The sequence below is a fragment of the Nelumbo nucifera genome, chromosome 7, assembly GCF_055504915.1.
Source record: "Nelumbo nucifera cultivar China Antique chromosome 7, China Antique-T2T, whole genome shotgun sequence".
Taxonomy (NCBI): domain Eukaryota; kingdom Viridiplantae; phylum Streptophyta; class Magnoliopsida; order Proteales; family Nelumbonaceae; genus Nelumbo; species Nelumbo nucifera.
Window position 1 is genome coordinate 136,187 of NC_142655.1, and position 15,302 is coordinate 151,488.

The following is a 15,302-nucleotide window of genomic DNA, read 5'->3' on the forward strand; positions in this document are numbered from 1 at the left end:
ATAATTGGTCAAGGATCTATGTTTTTGCCTTTTTGGCCTTCTCCCCTTTAGTGTTCTACATGTTCCAAAATTGTCTATTAATTTGTTATCTATTAGTAGCATCACTCATGCTTTAAATTGTTCAGTAACTTTTCTTCCTCATTCTTGTGTTTTTCAAGATTTGGCCTTCAGGAAGATGATTGGTAAAGGAAACACGGTTGATGGTCTTTATGTGCTGGAAAACAAAGTTGGTCTTGCAGCTTCAGGGTCTTTGAGTTAGTCAAATAAGAGTCAAGTTGTTCGATGGCACCATCGTTTGGGTCGTATGTCTTTTGTCCTTGAAATATTTGTTTCTAGAATTGTTTATGTCTATGTCAGTTAGTGATTCTCAATGTCAGGTTTGCCAGTTGAGCAAGCATTAACTCCATTTCCTTTATGTAATAAAAGATGGATTTTCCTTTCCATATTGTATGCTCTGATGTTTGGGGCCCTATTAATATTCAAACTAAGAATGGCTACAAGTATTTTATTACATTTATATATGACTTCTCTCGATACACTTGAGGGAGAGTGACTTAATGTTTCTAGTTATGTGCCACAAGGCCACTTCAGTCTTTTTATGTTATTTTATTTCTTAGTCGCCCTACACAATATATATATATATATATCACCGCCAGTGCCGCCAACCTGATTTTTTGACTCTCCAACAATTTCTCCTCTCCCTCCCTCTCTCTTCCCTCATCCTCTTCTTCAATATGCATATAAACTACAATAAACCAACCCCTTCACATTTCAAAATTGATATGACCCAATCACTACAAAAATTTGCAAACTTTAGCACATGAAATGCCTGAGAATTAGCATCCAAGAGACTAATCATCTTCTGATATTCGTCACCACCCCTTTTCTTGATAAGTAAACATAATGAATTTTATGAAATATGAAGCAAAAAGATATATACAACAGAATAAGCACCCCTTAAGTGCGAAGTGTCTCCTCTCAAGTTAAATCAATTTCAATTAATAATTGATCAATACAAGTATACAACTATCCCTGATCAACCCCCTACTTAGCTAAGGTATCAGCCAATCCATTAGCGAACCTTTGAACCTGTCTTTATGGTCATGTTGTTGGTTAACCACTTGAACTTCTTGACTTCGACCCTGTATTGCCAAACCATAGTCTCTAGATTCTTTAACCATTCCACCACCACCTTAGAGTCCCCTTCAATAATTAACTTGTCAATATTCACATCTCTTCTAACTGCACCCCTTGAATTACAGAAAAGATTTCAGGCCTTAAGGAATCCCCTACACCAATTGGTCCTGAATACAAAGCTGCTACATGATCATCGTTTTTCTAAAAACTCTCCCTATTCTAAATGGGCCCTGATTACCATGGCTGCCCCAATCAAAGATTAATTTAATGAAGCCACTATCTTAGTACCTACTTTTTTGAAAAACTTTTTGCCACCTCTACCCCAGTTTCTCGAAATATCATCATAGGAGAAAAATAAAGAACTGTTCAGTGTTCTAACCCTATGAATCACCCTAGTCATAATGCATTCCATCACTGCTTCCTTGCTCCTTTCCTTCTCTAAAAACATTCTTGTATTCCTTTCCACCCAAATACTCCATATCAATGCTGCCCTTGCACATCTCCATAGAATTTTTACCCTTTTCTTCAGCCAAGTAAAAAAGATGGATCAAACAAACTATACATCTCCAACAACATAGTCCACCAACAACCAAGTAAAGAACCATTCCCAAAAAACAAGACACAAAAAGACAAGAGATTAATACATGGTAACACATCTTGACGTAACCTTTGAAGAGAATGTACCAACTAGGTAGTGTCGATGGGTCGGGTCTACCCAACGGACCAGAACCAACAAAACCAATTATGTTCTGGTTCCATGATTTTGACCCAATTAATAATTGGGCAGATTCCGGTTTTTGCCTGTCCAGAACTCTTCCAGACCAGGAATCGATTATTTTATTAAATATATAATATCTTCTTAATTTTCTTATCATTTTTATCAAATTTTATGTTTAAAATTGTAAAATTCATAGATAATAAATAAGATAATATTAGTTAAAAATGTTTAATTCATTAACATATAAATAATTTAATATTTTCTATCATTTTTATTAAGGTTATATCATCAAATTTTAAATTTTAAGTTATCGTTTAAATAAATAAATATAGTTTTCAGTATAATCATGTTCAGACCCAAATACTAACCAAAATGGTTATGGGTCTGTGATTTTGTCCCGATTAATAATCGATTCAGGACTGGTTCTACATAGACCCAACCCAGTCCTACAACTAGGGGATAAGCAAACATGAGGCCTTCTCTATTGCAGGATGTCCATGGGACAGGCCTACACCAAACCTCATTGACAGGGAAAAGAGGCTGAGAAGCATGAGAAGAACCAAGAGACTTAAAAATAGAAGAACAAGAAAAGGAAACTCTTTGGTGAGGGGTCCAGTCACATATATTAGGATTTTAAGGATCCAACCAAATTGGGCTTTATTGAGCAAATGGGTTTGGAGGTTCCCAAGGGAGAGTGATAGAAAGTATTCATGGGCTGTCAAACAATGGATGGGATGTTTGTTGCCTTCATAGAGCTTCCTTAGCTTCTCCCTGGAAAGCCATCCATGAGTGTCTTCCTGTCTTCCTCAATCACATTCACATCAGGTATGACTTGGTCTTGGGTCAAAAAATTAGGTTTTGGGAGGCCAACTGGGTTGGGGAAACCCCTTTATTGGAGGTCTTCCCTTTTCTTTATGCTATTTCCAACTTTAAAGGCAGGCCAGTGGCCGACTTCCTTTGTTCACCTCCATCTCCTTCTGATCTAAACCGGTACTTGGGTTTCATTAGGAACCTAAGAGAGTCTGAAGTTCTCCTTATTTCTGCTTTGCTCTCCTTGCTGAATTCTGTGGTTCTTGGGGATGGAGGTGTGGACAGTAGGGTACTAGGGTCTGGACCCTTGAGTTGGTCGGGGCATTCACTAGTAAATCCCTTTTCAATTCCCTTGTTGCTTCCTCTCACTCCCTTCCCCTTCTTTCCCTGTGAAGGAAATCTGGTGTCCTCCCATTCCCCCTAGAGTGAGTGCCTTCTGTTGGGAAGTGTTTCACGGTTGCATTAATACTTGTGATAAGCTTCAAAGAAAAAGGCCAAATTGGTGCTTGTCCCCCAATTGGTGCAGCTTGTGCAAGGTTAATGGTGAGACTGCTTTTCATCTTTTAATATCTTGTCCATTTGTTGGCTTTATCTGGGAGTGGTTTGCCTCACTTTTTGTTGCAGGTGGCTCTCTCCTGTAGTCCTTATTAGCTTGGAAGGGCCGTTTCCCCTTCTGTTTGCAGGTGCACTACTAAAAGAGGTAGACTGATGTGGAAATGTATAAGGGCAACAGTTGTTTGGACAGTCTGGGCAAAGGAAAGAACTAAGGAAGCATTGATTGAGGCCATAACCCTTCGAGTGGCTCATTGGGTTAAGACCTTGAGCTTGTTCAGATTTTCAGATTGATAATTTCTTCAAAGCTTGGGTGATTATAGTTGCCTCATCTTCTAGAAGACAAGTTGAAACAGTGGCCTGGTCTCCTCCGCCTCATGGATGGTTCAAATTGAACCTTGATGGGAGAAGTGTGGGCAACCCAGGCCCTGCGGTACTGGAGGAGCTATCAGGGATGAGGAAGGCAGCATTTGTGCCTTACTCGGATCCATCTGGGCATAGTGATGCGGCATCTACAGAATTATTAGCTGCTGTATTTGGGCTTGAGAAAGCTAAGGAATTGGGCCTGGAAAGGCTAATTCTTGAAGGTGATTCCAAAACAATCGTGGACTGGTTAAGGAAAGGGGAAGGGGAAGGAGTCTCTTAACACCTAAGAATGGCCTTAAGAGATTCAAAAGGCTCTCCAGGGATATGTTGATTCAAATTAATTGGATTAGAAGATTGGCCAACAGTGGCAGATTTTGGCTAAACAGGGGGCACAAAGGCAGTCTATGTTTTGGGCCTTCATGTAATTTTTGGGGTTTGGACATCCGGTGTCCTCTTTTTTCCTTCATAACTTCTGGTTGTTCCACTTTATTTAGTTATAATGAAATCGATTTCCTGAATTATTGATCAAAAAAAAGAAAGGTTTTGGAAACCAGTGTTGGAAAGATTTACAAAGAAGTTGGCATTGTGCAAAAGGTGTAACATCTTGCTGGGTGGAAGGATAACATTAATCAAATCCACGATGGCCAACCCACCCATTTATTTCCTTTCCACTTTTAGAATTCCAGTAAAGGTGGCAAAGAAGATAGGGAAAAAAAAAACACGAGGGACTTATTTTCGGAACTGGGTGAGGAAAGAAAAGACCATCTGGTCAAGTGAGAAATGGTGTGTAGGGCTAAAGAACAAGGTGGGTTGGGGATAGGAAACTTGATCCATAGGAATACTGCTTTGCTTGGGAAATGGTTGTGGTGTTTACCATTAGAAAGGGACAAGTTCTGGCATAAGGTTATTATGAGTATTCATGGTGCTTTGGACGATGGCTGGGATGCTAAGGTGGCTTATTACTCTTTATGTGCCTTTCTCCTCATATATATTGTCTTTGCAAGGCAAGAGATGAGACTATTCCTCACTTACTAATCTCCTGTGCCTTTGTGAATTGTGTTTGGTTAGAGTTGTGCACTCTCTTTAGGTGCAAGTGGGAGGCTCCTCAAGACATGGTTGATGTATTTTCCACAAACTTTCCGAGGCAAATCATAACAGGAGTAGAATTTTGTGGATAGTGTAAAAATAGTGGATAGTGTAAAAATAAAAGTTGCTGACCAAGTGGTACTCTCTTTTTCTCTTTAATAAAATTTTTATTTAGTTATCGAAAAAAAAGTTGCTAACCAAGTGAAAACCTCAGAACCTTCCAGAGAGTTCCATGTCAACAAAATAGTGAGAAATTGGGGAGAAGTGGCTAGCTCTTCTAAGATAAAAGCTAAGGCTGTGATGGAATGGAAACCACCGCCAACTCGAGGATCTGAGCTAAACTTTGATGGAAGTTCATTGGGTAACCCAAGCCCATTGGGAATTGGAGGCGTTTTTATAAACACAATGAGAGTAATCCAAGCTTTATTGGCAACAGGGAATTGGCTGCGGTAGGGGGTGTTTTCAGATATATGTAAGGTAGAGTAGTGGTCTTGTACTCAAGACCCTTGGAGCATGGTGATGCATTGACAGCAGAGTTGGTCAGTCTATTGTAGGGGTAAATGCTTGCGAAACAGTTAGGCTTCTACAACCTAGAGGTGGAAGGGGATTCTAAAGCAGTCATCTCATGGACCAGAAACAGTTCCCAGATTCCTTGGGTCCCAGAATAAATTCAGGGAGACCATAAGCCTAACAAGGGAACTAAATTTTGCTTTTAAGTGGGTAAGAAGAACAGAAAATGGAATGGCAGATTCTTTGGCCAAACAAGGGGCTGTAAAACAGCAAATGTTTTGGGCAAATCTGTAATCTTTTGTTTCTTTTGGGGAGGATCTTATACCTGAACTCTTGTAACTCCTAATTTCATCAATAAATTTTTTTTCCTGCTGTTCAAAAAAAAACGAGAATAATCCAAGCTTTATATTTAGAACCAATTGGAGTTTGTGGTTCTATAAAAGCAGAAATAACAGAGCAGCTACAAGGTTTGGGGATAGCCAAGAAGTTGGGAAGCCAACATTTGGAGGTAGAGGGGGACTCTAAGGTGGTTAAATCTTGGTTAAGCAGCAAATTTCCAGGAGCTTGGGCTTATAGACATTCTGTAAGGAAAATTTAAGCTTTGGCTAAGAAAGTGGGAGCTACCTTTAATTGGATTAGGAGAACAGCAAATGGGATGATGGATTGCTTGGCAAAGCAAGGGGTTCAAGGGAGCAACTGTCTTGGGCTAAATCCTAATTGTGTTGGTTTGGATTTCTTTCTGGATGACTGGACCTAACAGCCTTTGTACTTAATCTTTCTTATTAAATTAATGAAATTTATGTTGATTATCAAAAATAGAAGCAGAGTGTGCTTGCTAGAAGTAGTGTTATAGTTGAGTACAGGGCAATGGTTCATGCAACCTGTGAGATAAATTGGTTAAAACATATTTTTTAAGAAATTGGTGTAGGAGGGTGTGGATTGGCACTTGAGAGGGTCCTTGCTTGAAGGTCAGCAGAAATGACACCTAAGGGAAGGTTGCCGGTGGTAATGGGAAAGGGAGATCTCAGATCTGAGATCTGAGAGAGCTAAGACAGGAAGGGGAGTCTCTGAAGGTGGGAATTGCTGTAACCTCTCAAGAACTCAAGAGGGAAGGCTTGAGAATTCTGGTTGTCTTCTCTTAAAGAGGTCCTGCTATTTATAACTTTCTCTGAGGACCCCTTTTCCTCCCAGAAAGTTCCACTTTTTTTACCTCCTCTAATTCAACCATTGATTGGAATTTGGGTTTTAGAAGGACCCTTAGAGACCCGGAATTGAACCTCATTGCCGACTTGCTAAAAATCCTTGAGGGGGTGGCTATTGACCCCCTTCGGATGGATAGTAGGATTTGGGCTCCTTCTCCTTCGGGTGTCTTCTCTTGCTCCTCTTTCTTCAAAGAACTGGCTCATTCCCCACCTGTCTATGGAATCCCTTTTCCAGTTTTGGAAGTCTGGGGTAGACCAATTCCTCCCAGAATTAATGCATTTTGTTGGGAAGTTTTCCTTGAAAAGTGTAACACTTGCGACTTACTTCAAAGAAAAAGGCCTAATTGGTGTTTATCCCCCACCCTAGTGCATCCTTTGTAAGAGGAATGGTGAGACTTGTTAGAACTTATTGGTTTCTTGCCCATTTGTTTCAGAAATCTGGTGTTGGTTTTTCTATCTTTTTGGTGACAGGTGGACCCCCCCCCCCAATGTACAAAGCCTATTCCATTCTACTACCGTTAGGAGGCTGAAGAAGAGAGGGAAATTTCTGTAGAGGTGTGTAAGAGCAGCTGTATGTTGGACAGTCTGGGAGGAAAGGAATCAACAGACCTTTCATGGGAAAGAAAGAAATAAGGGTGTAATCATTGAACTAATTTCTATAAGGGCGATTCACTGGGTCAAGACTTTGCAAATTTTTGAAAACTATTCAGAAGGAGATATCATCAGGAAGTGGAAAGAAGTGGCTTGGTCAGCTCCAAGAAAGAATGTATCTTACCCAGTTTGGTCCCCTCCAGCTTCAGGGTTCACTAAACTAAACTTTGATGGTAGTAGTGAAGGAAATCCAGGTCTGTCGGGTATAGGGGGAGCTTTCAGGGATGAGGAAAGTCGAATTATCACATTGTATTCTGGTTCTATTGGATGGGGAGACTCTCTTAGAGCTGAAATATTGGCTGTTTTGGAAGGGTTAAAAAGAGCTCAAGAGTTAAATATCAGAAAATTGATAGTGGAAGGTGATTCTGAGTTGGCTATAAATTGGTTAATGAAGGATACTTCTAGTCTGTGGAAGTTTCTGAATGAAAAAAAAAAAGAAAGTTATTGATCAAAAAAAATGAAAAAAAAGAAAGACATCTCATACAAAATATGGAAGTCAAGTTTCAATGGACTAAGAGGTGCGCCAATTCCTTGGCAGATTCATTGGCCAAACAAGGGGTAGAAAGTGTTAATTTCTTCTGGGCAACATTGTAATCTGAACTGCTTTCTTGGGAGGGTTAAGAGTTTTTACCCCTCCTTTTGTATCTTTTTTATTAATATCTTTTAATAAAAGTCTTTGTTATCTATCAAAAAAAAACAGAAAATCTTTCATTAATCAAGAAAAGAATTACAATGAAGCACCATGAAGAAAGGTAAACTCTCTTAACTTTCTCTGAGGAGACAGAAAAAAACAAACAAATTGCATCACAGCCCCAAAAAGATGATCCCTTCGCACCCCTTGCTTTGCCAAGGCATCGGCAAAAGAATTAGCAGATCTTTTAAGGGCTGAAGCTTAACTTCTATCCTTGAGTTACCTATTGAACTTTCTTCTTTCATTGATGTAATTCCACCAGCCCAACTCCTCCTTTTGCAGCCAACCAATTACCAGCTTAGAATCCCCTTTAATGATCAGTTTTCTGATGTTTAGCTCTTTTGCTTTTCGAACTCCCTCCATCACAGCCATGATATCAGCCCTCAAGCAGTCCCCTGAACCAATGGGGCCAGAGTAGAGAGCAATAACTCTTCCCTCCACATTCCAAAAGACACCCCCAATGCCTGATGGACCCGGGTTTTCCTCACTACTTCCATCAAATTTCAGCTTGATAAACCCGGAAGTAGGAGAGGACCAAAATGCTTGATAAAAATGAGCTAGCCACCTCTTTCCATTTCCTAAGCAGATCATCAACAGGAATACCTTCAAAACTGCTCAAAGATTTCACCCAATGGACTACTCTCCCCTTTCCAGTTCTATGTCCAGTCCGGTTCTCTGAACATTGGGTTCAAAAGTAGATTAGTGGTAAATATGAACCCAGAAAAAAAAAATTCAAAAAACATTTAAATGTCACCGGAAAGATATGGAACCCTATGCCAAAAAATCACTGGAAAACATAACAAATCAAATGAACCAACCAAAAAATCCAAACATGAACTTTTCTGTAATTTTTCACAAAAAAAAAATAAATAAATGGTTATTGTACTTTGATCTACATGAACCTTTCATGAAAAATCAACTAAATTTGTATCCTTCCAGAATCTAGAGTTCGCTTGCCTCAACTAACAGTACTGCTGTACCATACAGACGCTGATGTCAGCAGTCTCTATACTCTAGTAGTCTTAGAGGGTGTTTGGCATGTCTTTCCATGCAGTCTTCTGGGCATCAGCAAACTCAGAAGACTGATTTTCGATCTTTTCCATTGGGTAACAAAAAGCTGGGAAGAATGAAAGACATGAGCCCAAAAACACCAAAATCACCAAATTTTGAGAAGCTTCAAATGAAGTTTTTAGGTCCTTTCATGCAGCAAATAGCCTTTTAATGTGTTTTTAAAAGCTTGGTAGACCGATATACCTACCAAATGATCTTGATTTTTAAAGACAACACCCCAAAAACTCAACACGTCTTTTGGATAACCAAACTGTCAAAAGATATACTCAGAAAGACTTGCCAAACAGTGCCTTAGTAAAGCAAGAGGAAAAAAATGATCTTTGTTGCTCTAATACCAAGTGAAAGTAGAAGAGAAAGAGAAGAAGATTTCGGAAGGGAATGGAATGGGTTTAGATTGCCCTACACCAATTCTTATTTTATTAATATGAGAGTTATATAACTTCATGTAAAAGGACAGAAATGCCCTTAGGAAAAAAATATTACAATGTATACTAAGTACTGCTACAAGTTCTATCCATGACATTAACTTTTTGAGTGCAATACGAACAAGCATAAACTTTTTCATTAGAGGAGCAATAAAATAAGCAAAGCAAAATAAGAAATGCCTCATCTGAAGATTCCAATTCAGACTCATCACTGGATAGATCTGCCAAGTGTGGTTTTGCAGCTACAGGAGGTGGCAGCGGCGGAGGTGGTGGAGCAGGTGCTGAAGGTGGTAGGGGTGGAGTTGGCAATGCCACACGGAATGGAGCTGGAATATTCATTTTGTTCATCAAGTGCAATACCTGCAAGTAAAGGTTACACTCTAGGAAAAAAAACGCTCTCAATTCTATAGACAGATTAAAAATGTCTAAATCAAAAACACATCTTGGCAAGGTGCCAACCAGCTGGTTGGTAAGGTCTCCTGCCGGTCGTAGTGGAGACCTGGGATCAAATCCTGCCTGCACCTGGGTTAGGGGGATTATGGGTTGGGGGATGGGCTACCTCCCGTTGTGTAGCCCTTCAGAAGATATCCAAAAAAACCCACATCTTAGATGCGGCAACAAGAAAAGAAACATGTTAAATACAGAAAGCTGTACATGGGGTTAGAGGAGGAACCTGTGTATAAAAACGAGGAACAGCAATAAGAGCATTCACAATGTTAGTCAGTATATTTCCATCTGGAGGTGGGTATGCATACCTAAGGTAAAAAGCAGAGGTCATTTAAATGGATATAAAACAGAGACAAGTTACTCAAGCTACAAAGTGGGCATGGTAAACTAGAAGGAAGTGAGACCATAGCTACCAAAAACTCCATGGTATGCATGCCCCATATAGATGGGACAAGGCTTAGATGATGATGATCCTGGAATGCAATGTATCCAAGTGATAAATTCAAAAAATGTTATTCCTCAACACTCAATTTGATCATGCAACAAGCAAGATTCAAAGTATTGATACGATATGTCTGATACAGGGTGTATCATATCAGTTTTTGAACCCACTGATACTCCAAATACAAAGGTCATGAATGCTTCATCACTTCTAAAGCATAGCAACAGTCATATTATACTCATTTTCAAACAAGGTTTTTTTATTTCTTCATGCCTTTGACCTTGGCAACAAGACATGAAGAAACATCCCATGCAAACCTGATAAAAGCCAATGCAATATATGGAAAAAATCTTTAGATGACAACACAGCTGGTTGATAATCAAAAAATGGTGATGCATATGAACATGATAGTGCAACAAGGAACCAAGAATTCTGAGGAAGGAGATAAAAAGACAACATACTCAATATGAGGGGGAAATGGGTAGTCTACACCAAGTCTTGGAGCAATGGGTTCGCCTGCAGATAGAGAACATGGATCTGATCCATTGGTAAAATTTCCAGGTAAGGGAACATCCTTCTTCAGGAATGTGGGTGGAGTACTGAACTCTTTTCCCAATTGTACATCATTTTGTTGACCTTTGTTATTTAATGTTGGCTTATTTGCTTTTTCCACTGATAATACTTTCCCAAGAAACCTCAACCTGAAACGACTCAATGAAATGAACAATCAGAAAATATTCCTTTCAGCTTACTTTCACCAAAGACAGAAACAGGATGACGTAGGAATACCTGTTTAGCTGTGATTGTGCTTGAGAAGCTAAAGCTTCATCCTTGAAATCAACAAATGCACAGTTCCTCAATCTGTTGGTGAAAGGGAAGATTAATAAAAGTGCAGCCATATGAACAAGTACTAAACTATTGGAACTGAACTAATAATATAGATTCCAAATATGGGCTCTACACCAACTTATTTGAACCCATGACTACAAAGGTAACGAGAGATTGGTTATGTGAAATGACATAGGCATGGTTGTGATAAAGTTACAAAACAAGCATGGATTACTGGAGATGTAATCACAAGCATTCATCAACTTAACAAAGCCTGGTTTGGTTATTTTAACTATTTGGGATCACTTTCAGGAGTCATGTTCATAAGGTTTCAGCAAAATTTTGCTAAAAAGTGGAAGTGTTACACAGTCACAACCACAAGTATAGGCAATTTAAACCCAATTAAACCAATCCTTTGACACATGGCAAATACAATAGTCAGTATCACAAGCACTTGTTAATGTTTCTTTCTTTTTAATGGTTTAAAATGTCCCTTATTTCCACGACATATTACCATTTCCATGAGTAGCAACACGAAATTTTACCATAATCGACATATTCCCCAACCAACACTACCAGCACTATGTGGAGTACATGAGATAATTTCCATGGCATACATATTCCCCAAAGAAAAGAGGAAGGATAATGTGGAGAGCAACGAGGGCAGCAGTTATTTGGGCAGTGTGTGAAAAGAGAAATAACAGAATCTTTCAAGGGAAAGAAAAATCAGCACATGAAGTCATAGAAGGGATCACCATCAAGGTCATACATTGCTGAAATCGCTGGACCTGTTCAAGGGCTTCTCTGTAAAGGACTTAATTAGAGGGTGGAGTACAGTAGCATCTTCTTCCTGCCCCTCTTTGGCTATCCAAGAGGACTGGTCGCCCCCCATTATCAATGGCTATTAAGTTAAACTTTGATGATAGTTCTGTAGGTAATCCAGGCCCCACTAGAATTGGGTGTGTCTTTAGAGATGGGGAGGAAATGTCCTGGCCCCCTTATTCTGGCCCGATAGGATTGGGGGACTCTCTTAGAGCAGAAGTTTTGGCACTCCTACAGGGGGTCAAGCCGGCTAAACAGCTGGGTTTTCAGCAGTTGGAAGTGGAGGGAGATTCGAAACCGGTAATAGGTTGGATGCAAACAAACAGCTTAAGTGCATGGTCCCTTAGACAACCAGTAAGGGAGATTATGCAACTAACAAGGGAGCTTGAAGTCAGGTTTAAATGGACTAGGAGATCAGCCAATGCAATGGCTGATACTTTAGCAAAGCGACGAGTTAGTATGCAGAACCTTTTTTAGGCCTGTTTGTAATTTGATGAGGGGTCACCTTGTTTTTGAAGGTGACAGTTTGTACTAAGTTTCTTAAAGAATTAATGAAAGTTACTGTTTCCAATAAAAAAATGGCATACATATTCCCCAATGAACAATACCAGCACTATATGAAGTACAAGAGATAGCATTATAACATAAGTTGGTGATAATATTGTAGATATGTGGAGTAACAATGTTATCGCCCGCGGATAGGGACACTAGATTTGCAGCTTCTAATAGAGGTGTTATATGATCAATAAAAATAATGGAAGGTGTTACATTGAAGGAAGAGAAATGAAGAGAGGAGAAAAGGTACAAGTATAACCACCCAAATCCTAGCCTATTGGTGCCTAACAAGCAAAATGAAGGAATGATATTCATAAAAAAAATAAAGGGAACGATGGTTCCTAGTAGAGGAAGAATAGAGGGCTGAACTGTGTGGGCAGTGGCTGTTGTGTGTGCAGCGGCTGTCGTGTGTGGACTGTATGACGGTGGTGGTGGTAGAACCTCAACAGCTCTCTAGTCGTCTCTTTCTCCTCTCCAGTGGCACTGCCGATTTGGTCATCCATCGCTAAAAGTCTTGAAGTCCTTGGTCCCGTCCTTGAGTCAGCTTTCTGTTTTGGATTGTGAGTCGTGTCAGTTTGGGAAACACCATCGTGTTCCCTTTAGTTCTAGGGTTGATAACCGTGTGTCGAGTCATTTTTCTTTAGTTCATTCAGATGTTTGGGATCCTTATAAAGTGATGTCATATAATGGATACAGATATTTTGTCATTTTTGTGGATGATTTTTCAAGGATGACGTGGCTCTATTAAATGAAAGAAAGAAGTGAATTGTTTACCATTTTCCAAAAATTTTATGCTAAAATTCATAACCAATTTGGTACCCACATCAAAGTGTTTCGTTCTGATAATGGCCGCGAATATTTATCCTCATCATTTCAGGAATACCTAGACCAACACGGCATTATACATCAGACGTCGTGTACCTACACCCCACAACAAAACGGGGTGGCTGAAAGAAAGAATCGCCATTTCCTTGAAACAGCAAGATCCCTAATGCATCACATGCATGTTCCCAAACCCTTTTGGAATGATGCAGTGCTTACCTCTTGTTTTCTGGTTAATCGGATGCCCACGTTCATCCTTGATGGTCATTCTCCATTTCAGGTCTTGTTTCCCACTTTGTCTCCGTTCCCTCTTACGCCAAGAGTTTTTGGGTGTGTCTGCTTCGTCCATAATCTGGGTCCCGGGAATGACAAGTTCGATGCCCGTTCTCTCAAGTGCATCTTCCTTGGCTATTCTCGGACCCAGAAAGGGCATGTGTTACCATCCTAGTTCTCGACGGTCCTTTGTGTGTGTTGATGTCAATTTCTTTGAGTCTACTCCGTTCTTTTTGGGGTCCGGTGATGCTTCTTCCTCCTCATCACCTCCTCCTCTTCCACTTCCCGTTGTCGATCCTCCTTCCTTTGTTCCAATCAAGACCAAATCCTTGCCTCCGGTGCCACCACTTGTTGAACGCCACCTATCCGTTATGTGTATACACATCGCCCACACGCACCAGCTACTCCTCCTTCGGCTACATCTCCGTCGACGGATCCGGCACCAGACCCGCACTTAGCATCTGAGCTTGATCTACCCATTGCTTTGCGGAAAGGTAAACGCACTTAAACCCTTCATCCCATTTCTAATTATGTTTCTCTTACTCACCTTTCCGCTTCCCATCGCCAGTTTGTTACCTTGTTATCATCAGTTATTGTTCCTAAAGATGTCCAGGAAGCCCTTGCCTCTCCGGGGTGGTGTCGTGCCATGGAAGAACTCTCAGCCCTTCATCATAATCATACTTGGGACCTCACTGCTCTTCCTCCTGGGAAGCAAGTTGTTGGTTGTAAATGGGTTTATACGGTTAAGTATCTGCCTGATGGTAGTTGTTGGTTGTAAATGGGTTTATACTTGGGACCTCACTACACAGAGACCTTCTCACCGGTTGCTAAGATAGGGTCAGTTCGTGTTGTGATCTCTCTTGCAGCCATGTATGAGTGACCACTATATCAGCTTGATATCAAGAATGCCTTTTTGCATGGTGACTTACTCGAGGAGGTCTACATGGAGCAACCTCCAGGGTTTGTTGCTCAGGGGGAGGATGGTAAGGTGTGCAGACTAAGGAAGGCTATATATGAGCTTAAACAGTCTCCTCGAGCATGGTTTGGTAGGTTCAGTGAGGTGGTAAAGAAGTTTGGTATGAAACAATGCAAAGTTGACCATTCTGTATTTAGTCATGACTTTTCGGGAAGAAAAATACTGTTAGTGGTGTATGTAGATGATATTGTTATTACTGGGAGTGATAACATTGGTATTGACAGGCTGAAGACTTATCTGCAGGATCACTTTCAGACAAAGGATCTAGGTAAACTGAAATACTTATTGGGGATAGAGGTAGCGAGATCCAAGTATGGGATTAACCTGTGCCAGAGGAAGTATGTGCTTGATTTGCTGGAAGAAACAGGCCTATTGGGTGCCAAACCAGCTGACACACCCATGGACACAAATACCAAGCTAAGCAGTGATATGGGTGAAGTGTTTGAAGACCCTGGCAGATACCGACGACTTGTGGGTAAACTGAACTACCTAACCATCACCAGACCGGACATCTCATTTGCAGTTAGTGTGGTAAGCCAGTTCATGCAAAAACCTCTGATTCCTCATTGGAATGCAGTTCTGAGAATTGTGAAGTATCTAAAAGGGGCTCCGGGTCGCGGTCTGATATACAAGAGTGGGGGAAAACTTGAAATAGAAGGGTATTCTGATGCTGATTGAGTCGGGTCTATGTCTGATAGGTGGTCTAGTACAGGCTATTGCACATTTCTGGGAGGTAACCTAGTAACAGGGAAAAGTAAGAAGCAGACGGTTGTGGCAAGAAGCAATGCCGAAGCAGAACATAGGGCTATGGCGCACACCGCTTGTGAATTAGTGTGGCTAAGGAACCTTCTACAAGAAGTAGGGTACAACATTAACACTCCAATGAAGCTCTATTGTGATAATCAGGCTGCAGTTCAT

General features: G+C 40.4%; 1 protein-coding gene across 8 annotated transcripts in view; it reads right to left on the minus strand.

The window, feature by feature from the left end:
- LOC104590833 (RNA-binding (RRM/RBD/RNP motifs) family protein) overlaps positions 1-15,302 on the minus strand; it is an 85,321-nt gene that overhangs the window by 50,981 nt on the left and 19,038 nt on the right. For all 8 annotated transcript variants that reach the window (XR_016078596.1, XR_016078597.1, XM_088891424.1 and 5 more), the window contains exons 3-6: positions 10,898-10,969; positions 10,570-10,809; positions 9,893-9,974; positions 9,400-9,579 (exon numbers count right to left, since the gene is read on the minus strand). Coding sequence is in view for 6 of the 8 variants with exons in the window: in XM_088891424.1 (XP_088747550.1) it covers positions 9,400-9,579; positions 9,893-9,974; positions 10,570-10,809; positions 10,898-10,969 (574 nt within the window). In the remaining 2 variants the exon portion in view is untranslated. The remainder of the gene's footprint in view (positions 1-9,399; positions 9,580-9,892; positions 9,975-10,569; positions 10,810-10,897; positions 10,970-15,302) is intronic.